The sequence below is a fragment of the Hesperophylax consimilis genome, chromosome 11, assembly GCF_061612785.1.
Source record: "Hesperophylax consimilis isolate HC1 chromosome 11, BYU_Hcon_1.0, whole genome shotgun sequence".
Taxonomy (NCBI): Eukaryota; Metazoa; Arthropoda; class Insecta; order Trichoptera; family Limnephilidae; genus Hesperophylax; species Hesperophylax consimilis.
The window spans coordinates 21,665,067-21,676,062 of NC_142846.1; the positions used below are offsets into that span (position 1 = coordinate 21,665,067).

Genomic DNA, 10,996 nt, shown 5'->3' on the forward strand with positions numbered 1-10,996 from the left:
AAAAATCATTAATAATATTCTTGTTTAAATAATAATACAATATGTAAGATTATTTATCAAATCTAATTTGGTTTCATGGTGGAATTTAATTTTTCCCTTATATGATTTTCTTCCCCGGCTCAGCTGTAGATACCTGATGTTTCTACCTCTTACACCGTTTGTAATTTTATTACGTTCTGTAATTTTATTTGCATCAAAGCCAATATTTTTATTTTTACTGCCACTTCAAGTACACATACATTCATACATAACTACAAAATAAGATTATAGCCTATTATAATAATATATATAAAGTTAGACGAATATAGATTTCAATGGATTTACTTATTATTTTTTAAATGTAATTTTGAAACTATATTTTTAAACGTTGTTCTGTTAATATTTGAAACCAGTCGACTTAAAGCTTTCAAATATCACTAAGTGTGGAATGATATTTTATTCAAAGGTAACGAAAAATACCTTTGCAGATATACCAATTTAGACCGGTTGGTGGCTGAGTTGACATCGCGTTTGGGTCCCACCCAGGCGTAGTGTGTTCAATTCTTCAGCTGGCTAAGTCCTCTATCACAACACAAGCAACAATTTCCGCTTACTGTGGTAGTGGTAGGAGATTTTAAAATTTTGCCAGGTTATTCGTAACCGGAAATGTTTGTTATTATTATAAAAAATAATAACAATATATTAAAAAAACTTAACTAAACTCAACAAACTGATATAATCAATTTGTTTTTTGTTGTAAATATTAAAAATTTAAGCATCATTGATATGTGTAAAAAGTCAGTGTTGATTTCCTTCAAACAATAGTGTCTCTGATTACCAGCGGACTCTATTTTGTTGTTGTGAAACTGTGACGAGTCAAGGTAAAGAGTTTCCGTCTTTTACCTTTTATTACCATTGTTATTTAACGCTGCGTGTTAAGTAGACATTGTCATCTACTTATCTATTGTGCTTATGCACATGTAACTACTTACATTCTACGCACGAGTGCAAAGCAAAGGCGTATGTTTGCAAAGGCGATAATATAACTGCATTTTCACGTTAATAAAGTTGAATCCAGAAGTGTTGGTTGACTGGCACGAAACGGGTCTAAAAACACCCAAAAAGATCAGTGTGATTAAAAAGGGTGAAGTTAGATTCATAACTAATTTTATAACATATTTAATAGCCGGAAGAGAAACCACCTTTCATCAGCAGACAAAGCAGGTAGAGTTACCTCTAAAAGATCAATTGGTAGCCATCTACTTTGTTATTATAATGATAACCAATACAATTTAAGTTGCACTTTTCGATACAATCATTACACAAAACAATAGAATGAAAATAATATGAAGTAGGAAGCCGTAACAGTTTTTTTAAATAGATCTGCTACTTTTTATTTCAGTAAGTAAAAGAGAATGTTGCACTGAATAATCAATGAAAGGCGAATGGTAACTGTATTAGTGTTTGTGCATTCGCACTTCCAATCAATGTGGATTTTTTAAAAACTGTGTTGACACTATTGTTACATAATCTGAGTGAAGAATATTTTCGAGGAAAGTAAAAAAATATGCTGCTCGTTTCTTTTATACAAGTATGATATAAATACTGAAAAAGATTTATATTAAATCAAATAAAACACTTTGTTTATTAACCACGACTTTATTATTATTACATCTACCGGTTTCGCTACGGTCGAGCTTCATCAGGATGTGAAATATAACTAAAAACTAAGACAGAGGTGATGCATATTTATAGGAAAACAGAGGGAGACAGAATATAATACATTATAAAAGTGGAGGGAGACAGAATATAATACATTATATAATGTATTATATTCTGTCTCCCTCTGTTTTCCTATAAATATGCATCACCTCTGTCTTAGTTTTTAGTTATATTTCACATCCTGATGAAGCTCGACCGTAGCGAAACCGGTAGATGTAATAATAATAAAGTCGTGGTTAATAAACAAAGTGTTTTATTTGATTTAATATAATATGTCTAACCACAAAGTGATTGCTTCCTACGAAAAAAAGAAAAAAAAAAAAAAAAAAAAAAAAAAAAAAAAAAAAAAAAAAAAAAAAAAAGAAAAAGATTTAATTAAAAAATAAATTATTGGCGCTTGTATTTTTTGAAAAACTGTAAACAATAAGGTGTAAAAGTTTTGTTTATATAAGAACAAAACTAACTTAAAGGCACATAGGTTAATTGAGACGTGAAATATAGACAACTCAGAGTATCGTGGGTGGCGTGGCTCACCTGTTCGGCTGCACTTATAAAATATTCATCTTTGGGTTATAACCAGAAATAACATCAAAACATAATTATCCTTTCGTAACGGCATACATTTTAAGGATGACGGATGACGCTCAAGTTGAACAAATTTGGTGGGTTTTGGTACCACCGCCCGGAAACCATTTATTGGACAACCGTCCGCCATAGGTCATCTCAAGTGCTTCGATACGTTTGGTGAGGCTTAGCAGGGGTTTCCGGGTTCATCGGAGGATGTATCTTCAGGATGCGCCTGCCCACCACCTGCGTGGTATGCCAGATCGGGAGAGGCTGGTTTGGGTAGACCCTTTGACCTCTCCAACTGCACTCTACACCCATCGCAATGAAAAAACTAATTTATTTTTTAAAAACTATCAGGAATGTGCTCATTAAAAAAGACTTAATCAAAATCTACATGGCTCTCTGCCAATCACTGTTAGAATACGGTATTATCGGATGGGGCAGTGCAAATAAAAATATATTAAATCCACTAATTAAAACTCAAAAAGCCATCATGAAAATTATACTGAAAGTTCCTGTAAGAAATAGCACCGAAGAAATCTTTACAAATCTTAACATCATGTCAATTAAACAACTATATTCTAAAACTATACTCATTTACTACATTCATAAGTACAAAACCCAAGAAATAACAACAAACACGCACAATAGAAACACTAGATCTCATGGTAAAAAACTTATCCAACAAATAACTACAAATACAACTTTTGTGCAAAAAGCTTCTTATATCATAGAATTAAACTCTATAATAAAATAACACGTTACTACTACAACACGTTAACATTTAAATCTCAAATAAAAAGCTGGATACTTAACATAGGGAGATCTGAAATAGAAAATTTACTGATATCAAACACAAACTAAAACAGAATCAACTGAACAAAACACTATCAAAAAACACTATCTTACTTATTTTAAAATTATTTAAAAAAAATTATACTACATGATATATGTTCATAATTAAATTCATATGTAACTTTGATGTTATATTAATATTCTTATAATTAAATTATACATAATATATAAATGAAATCCTCAGCACGGGAAATCCCAGTGATGATATCATTATATCTTTTTGTTACAAAAAAAGATAATAAAACACTTATTATTATTATTATTATTGTGATACACAGAATGTAACAAAGAAAAAAAATCGCTTTGCGCCGCAGTGGGTGGGATATATACACTCCTGGACACACTGATCTCTAGATTCTTACTCACCCCTCATACCTTTTTTTTTCTTAGTACATTCTCTCCTTCCTCTCCTTAAAAATTCCATCTACACATCATCACCAAAGATGACATAGGCCGTTAGGGAAATTATTTTCTTCGGGCTACCTGTGTGGGGTTAATGTAAAAAAATTACGATTTCTCTAATATTTTTTTATGATCAACTATCACTTGTTATTTTTCATTAGTGGTTGCCTTAATTTTTAAAACATTTTAAAACACTCAAAAAAGGTTAAAGGCAATGTAATAATGTAGAATATAATTATGATAATCTTAACGTTAGGTGAGTGATTTGCATGAAGAACTGACAAAATAGTGCAAGAATCTAAACTATTATAATTAGTCGACTAAAATTAAGTGCAGATGTGATTTTAGGGAACTCTAAGATTAGAATCGTACAATTTTACAGTGTAAGAAGGGAAGCTTAGGAAAACATTTAACGTTAATGATGGACAAATTTGAGGGAAAAAGACATGGGAGTATCAAATAATACAAATGAATAATATAAATATATATAATAATACTACTAAATAAATATATATTATAATATTATATACATATTAATACTACTTTAGATTTTTTAAATATTTATGTTGAGGGATCAGTAGGATTTATAGGCCCTGTTAGAAGTTCTACCGAGCCGAACCCTCTGATATGAAAATATCTGGAGTCGGTGAATTATTTTCCCATTTGATCTCTGGTGAGTTGACGTGTTGTACTTGTATTGTTTTGTGTTTATTTTGCTTTTATAATGCACTTGCATAATTTTGATTGACTAGGTGATCATTTGTGGAAAAGTGATGGAAGGGTTTAGTTTTTCCTATGGGGAAGATTTAACCCGGACAATAAAAACGGAAGTAAAAAAAATATGATGTCAAGTATCACAATAAGAGAAAAATAACGGTCCCCACCTAGGTGAGTTCAATCCTTTGACTGGCTAAGTCCTACATCACGATACAGGCGACATTTTCCCCTCACTGTTGTTGTAGGAGGAGGTTTCCAAATATTTTCAGGTTATTCATAACCCGCGAATATTTGTCTTCATCTTTAAGAATTAATTATTTAAATAAATTATTTAAGTATGTACGAGATGACAAATGAATGTGAATGAAGCAATGAGTGTGCGTAGAGACGGAGCTATGTGGCGGTCTATCCTCTCTGCCTACTTCTGCCGGGAAACAGTGTAATGGTCAATTAGTTAGCAATGTGACAGATCCTATAAAGGTTTACCTATCTGTCCTTAAATAATGGAACCTCAATAGTACTTTCAGCACTAGAATATTAACTTTGAAATTTGATGAACTTTTCAAATCTTTTCAAAAACAACCCATCCTAAAACTTGCAACAATTAATTGATTTGCTCTTTAACAAATCACTCAATATAATATTATACTTTGGCCTACGACCTAACAATAATATGACCATTTACCATTATTATTGAGGAGATTGTATAAATCATTCAATTGGTCAATATAATAATAACAAATTATGTAATAAATTGATCTTCGATTGAAAATCATTGTCTCTAGTTGGAAAATTTTATCAATTTTTAATTTTGTAGTTGCGATGTAGTTTATCAGTTTCGCAAAGTTTTATCGGTTAGGCATAATAATTAAACGCTTACCATTACCACGGTATTCGTTATGAATCTGTAATCTGGCACAAGATCTTCAAACAAATAAACGTTTCTCTTTAGAATCTGTTTCTTAATCGTTACTTGATTTGGTTGTTATTATTTTTAAACGTGTTTTTTTATTTATTTTCAAAATGAGTATATATGTGGAAGTTAAACAAGAAATTATATTAAAATATCTTATCTACTTATCTATTATTCTCAACCATCGATATTCAATATCGTTCTGCTACTTAAAACTCATTTAATCCACTGAACACAAAAAAAAACTGGTAGTGTAATTTATACCGATCTGAAAGAAAACGTATGTTCCCAATTTTGTTTTACATTATGTCCACACAGGAGGTCCTGAAGAAAACAATTAAAGCCTATATCATTTTTGAAGATGCTGTGTGGAGGTACTTTAAAGGAAAAGAAGAGTGAACCAGGTTCATGTTGAAGGAGAGACGAAACACAGAGGCCGTCATACCATCCCACAGCCGAGCTATTGAACTCAAGAACGAATCGTAGAAACGAACCATTCTCGTGTGACAAATGACACGTTATACAAATATTAGGCACGAGTTTGGCATGTTTCCCAATAGGTGCGGAGAGAATCAATGGCGCTTGTTTAAAATTGAATTAGATGGAGGACTAATAATGTATTTAAAAATAAATCAATACCAAACTAATATGTACGTGTTTATTGATCCCCGTACATGAAATCTTCTACCCAAACAAATGACTCTGAAGATATCACACTGCAAAAAAGTTGGCACTCCGGGCAGTTAAAAATCTCAAAAACACAAGTTAAAAAAATCTCAAAAACCTAGTTAGGTAACAACAAAAAATTACCCACGACTCGATATATAAACCTCCATAAATTCAACAGTACCTCATTTCAAAAATTTAAATCAATTTACATTCAAAATGCCTAAAGTAATTATGAATTATTAAACAGTTACAACTCAATCGAAAAAAATTACATGCCACGAATAATATTTCAATTCATTAGCGCAAAAAATGTTCCTCATTCTTTGTTACGTAACGTAATACGTTACGGCTAATATTATGAGATCACTTCCGATTTTATAGAGCATTTGAATGGTGCATGTTTATAAAACGTAATAACAATAATAGTAATTATTTGTATCTCTGCTTCATAAATACGAACCAGTCAATTTAAAATTACGCTTTCCAAAAATTAAATCAATTAATCGGCATACATGAAATTAGATGAAATTAGTTTCTGTTGCAAAATTGGTTAGACTGAGTTTTTAGTATCGGTCCGATAAGACACTGTTTCGTTAAAAAAGTATGTATCATGTCGATAATTTTGTAACGTTTATCGTTTAAGATTAAACGCGACCCTCATTATATTCTACGTATTCATAGATGGTGTTAGTTAATTTATTTTATTATAATTTGTTTATTTTATTAAAGTATTCCTTTACAATATTAAGACAAATTATTTGATTGCACCCGTACATTCGGCGTATGAAAATGAAAAAAAAGTTTTTTTCGTTTAAATACTCAATGCGTTCGTTAATCCAATATTGTATTTTTATGCCTTTCTTGAAAGAATTTAGTTTTTTTACAGACAAAACTATTTACTCATATTCATTTTTGTATTCATATTCATTAATGAATAAACAAATAATTTGACTCAATATTTTAAAGCAATATCTTGCAAAAAGCGTATTTTAATTAAATAAATTAATGAACGCCATCTATCAACATTTAGAATACAACGAGCGTCGCGTTTAACCTTAAGTAAGCCAGTTTGCATCTTGCATCTTTTAATTTTCTATTTTTAATCAGGATTCGATTTTACAGATCTATTACAGTTAATTTCGTGTTATCTCTTTAATTTTGTAATCCCTTATTTCATTTATTTAATTTTCTTTTCTCGAGAGAGAGAGAGATTTTACTTCTATTTAATATTAGGTAATATATTGCATTAAAGTTGATGCAATTAAAGTCTTATAAATTAAGATTTTCCATAAGAAGGGAACAATAATATATAGACAAAACGAAACTATAAAACTAAGGACGGGTTGTTTCGGAGAATTTGAACAATTCATCAAATTTCAACGTTCATTTTCGGGTTCCGTGAAAGACTTATTCAAGTTCTGTTTTTATATCATTGTAGGCTACTTGCTTGAAAAAACTGAAATAAAAACAGAACTTGAAAAAATCTTCCACGGAACTTGAAAATGAACGTTGAAATTCGATGAATTGTTCAGATTCTCCGAAACAACCCGTCCTTAGTGCCTACATTTGTAATCATGGAAAAAGTTTACAACATTTTTTGACAATAATATACGTTAAAAATATAAATATCCATTTATTGGTTACAAGGCATTGATTTTTTATTGACCGAATAATTTTACAAATAAACTGTGTTCTGAAACGTCAGTTGTATGAAACATGTTCACATTTTCACGGGCCGAGATTTTTTGCACGGAAAGTGCTTTTTTATTGATTTTTCGATGTTCATAAAACTAACAAATATTTTTTTTTTCAGATGACAGCCATGCAAAAATAGCAGAAAGTCCAGCACTGGATCTGTTGGCCGAAGCAGCGGAGCAATCCAGCGCCGGAGTGGTGGAACCAAAGCACTTCATTCACCAATCCCACCGAATCCCCGACGCACCAGCGACATCTATCGTCGGCGAAGAAACACAAGATCACTCCATCGAGTTAGAAGGAGGCAGCCAAAACTTTTTCCCCTCTTTCGCGCACCTTTTCCAGCCGAGACACCAACCACTCGTCAACTCACGGCAGCCTACATTCTTTAACAACCAAGAAGGCGCGTACAGCCAGCGCCCGAACTCTCTGAAACAGTTACTGAATTATCAAGCACCATCTTTCGGCGGATTCAAGACTAACGATTTCGTGAAGCAGCAATCCGCACCTGCTAGAATAGCTAACGCAAATGGAATATTAGGTTCGGGAAACTTCGGGGTGTTGTCAGGTGGCACTTTCTTTGGCGAAACTAGCGACACAGAATCCGATTACGGTGGCAGTTTCAGCAATCCTTACGATGGAAATAACGGTCACGGAAGACCTTCGTTCTACTTTGGAAATTCCGATAATAAGAGGCCTTACAACCACGATCAGTTTGCTAATTTCAGAGATTTTGCCGACATCAATGCTCCATCTAATTCTGCTTACTCTCATTTCGTTGTTGTGTATGCAAATGAAAATGGAACTATCACAGAAGTTCAACCGAGCAACGCAGATTCAGAGGTAGAAGATGCCATACACGTGGCAAAACCTAAAAACATAATTGAAAGACTTTCTCAAATTGAGGAAGAGACACCATTGATTACTGGAGAAGTGACGAAAAAGTCCAAGACGTCAAAATCCAAGTTAAAACTGGCTTTAATCAAAGATAAGAAATTTGGAAAGAACAACCACAAAAAGGCAGCAGAGAGTGCATACAAGGATCTATCCGATCCTCTCATAGCTCTTAGTTAATTAATTTAACTGAATATAGCTGGGACTAAACCAGTGCTTTCTGACATTTGATCAGGAAACCGTGATTGTCTGTAGTTTAAAATCATGAACCTACTTTCAAGATGATAGGAGTGATTTGTGTTGACCAAATTTCGCCACCTTTACGCAATATTTTTTATTAAACCATCAGTTTTCGTGCCTGGCAGCGTTTTTTGTGCGTGATCAATGTAATCATTATGAAGACACATATTTAGGCAGGTTGAAAAAACACCAACATTTATCATTTATTAATACACAATGTGTTGCAATAATGTACAATTTAAAAAAAGGTTTTACAAAGATATATTTATTTTTTGTTTCAACTGTAGACTTTCTGTCAATGACAGCGTGCAGATATTTTTTAGGTTGATTATTTATCTTTTTTATTTTAATCACATTAATGTTGAAAAAGAACTTCCGTTGATTTAAAAGAAAACAATAAAAGCACGATGATTTTGTCATCCTATTGATTTCACACATTTTTCGTATTTTCATACTTGCCGTCATTTATTTTATAAAGTGAAAGACCACAAATAAACCTTAAACAAATCTGTAAACTGTAGTTCTGTTAGGATTAATTAAATATCAGTTTTTTCCTTATAAATTTCTGGTCAATTCAATTGGTTTCGAACCACGAACAAAAATTGTCAAAATGCATTTCTGTATTTTTTTATTTTTAAATGAATTTGAAATGAATTAAACCACTGTTAATAAATTATTTTTTGATTGAAATCAATTCAAACAATTATCAGTTCCCTACATTTTAACAATATATAGATACTATGTACTTTTCTTACAAATGTTCAATAGATTTTTTTTTTCACAAGCACAGAAATATGAAAAGTAATATTTTTTATACATAATATCAAATGCACCATTTATTTAAATTTGAAAATACACTTAAATTTATTGACATTAAATATGTCTACCTACAGAAAGAAGAGAATTCGTATTGTTATTGTTAATATTTGTTAATTATTTAGGATATTCTTTAGACTAAGTTAAAAAATAATGTATAAATAAATAAAAATAAAATAAAAATATTATTATGCATTTTTCTTTGGTGGAAACTCAATCAAAAATACCGATTAGGGTGCACTGTGCGTTTTGTTATTTTCAAAATTAGAACTGACTGTGTGAAGAATTCCGACAAGCGATCAAGTATCTAGGTACTGTAATAGATATTGGAACTGATTTTTTAAGAATTCAGTGAATTTTTACCAGTCTACGCTAGTAATACCACTTAGGAACATCTACACCATAGTTAATTTATTTTTAAAGATCGTACTGCAAGTGAGTTTCACAACGTTTTTCTAAATTCTAACGTTATCATGTGCATCCAGGCATTTTTTACATCTCAAAATTGTTGTAATTCATGGATGATTAGAGAATCAGTGATCGAGTTATCTAATTAAAAGAAAATTATATAAATTAAAAACATTAAGAAACCTTCAAAATTAATACATACACCTTACTTTAGGACCAAGTGAAAATCTAATTAACTAACTAACTAACTAAACATTACGCCGCTCCCCGCAGAGGCAGGTATAGAATAATGACCGCCAAGCAACTAGGTCTTAGCACACACTCCTTGGCTCATTAAAATTCATACATCGTCATTAATAAGATAATCTAATAAGGAGTAATACATTTTTTATATATTTATCTATGAACGAGAATACACTCACGTATATTAAATTAGTGCGTACATCTCCAACGAGATATGAGAAAGTGTACCACTGATAAAACTGAAGGTTTGTTTGAATTATATTATAAACACTCGTGATATATGAGCCAACAACATACGCTACCTTATTTATTAATCTGTCGTCCACTTTTTAAAAAACGAACACAAAAATGATTTTTATAATGTACGTGACAACTTGCACTTGATACGTAATATTTTAGAACGTTATATGTTTCGAAGCGAAATACTTCGGGTTAATATGTTCGTGTTATCGTCGATGTAATCGATTCTGTTTTGAGTCATTGAGGATATGCTTGATTGGATAAAGCAGGATCTGGATGTGATATATGTAAAACAACAAAGTGTAGAATTTGAATCAATACAAAACAGCCAAATTTTAACAGAAAATTTTGTTATATTACAAAAGCTTCAAAACGTTCGGTGGACTACTTAACTGCGGTCTTCAGTAGAGATTAATCAATAACTTAACATAAGTTCATTTTTGACGAATTATTGAAAAATCTCTTTTTAACCCTCTCGAACACGATGTATGAAATATGACATACACATATGTTTAAGGATACATTCTATAGTTACATGGGTAGAGAAATTAAAAATATACATATATTAAACTTTTTTGCAAAGTGGTTAAATCTACGGCCCCATATGAGGTTAAAAGTGATCAAAGGGTAGGTAGA

The 10,996-nt window shown here is 31.4% G+C and overlaps 1 protein-coding gene across 1 annotated transcript in view; it reads left to right on the plus strand.

Moving 5' to 3' along the window:
• Window positions 1–9,134, plus strand: part of LOC149419911 (uncharacterized) — a 97,152-nt gene extending 88,018 nt beyond the window's left edge. Inside the window, exon 2 of the mRNA XM_089637081.1 lies at window positions 7,638–9,134. Within this exon, the coding sequence (XP_089493207.1) occupies window positions 7,638–8,593 (956 nt within the window). The 3' untranslated portion in view covers window positions 8,594–9,134. The remainder of the gene's footprint in view (window positions 1–7,637) is intronic.
• The last annotated feature ends 1,862 nt before the right edge of the window (window positions 9,135–10,996 follow it).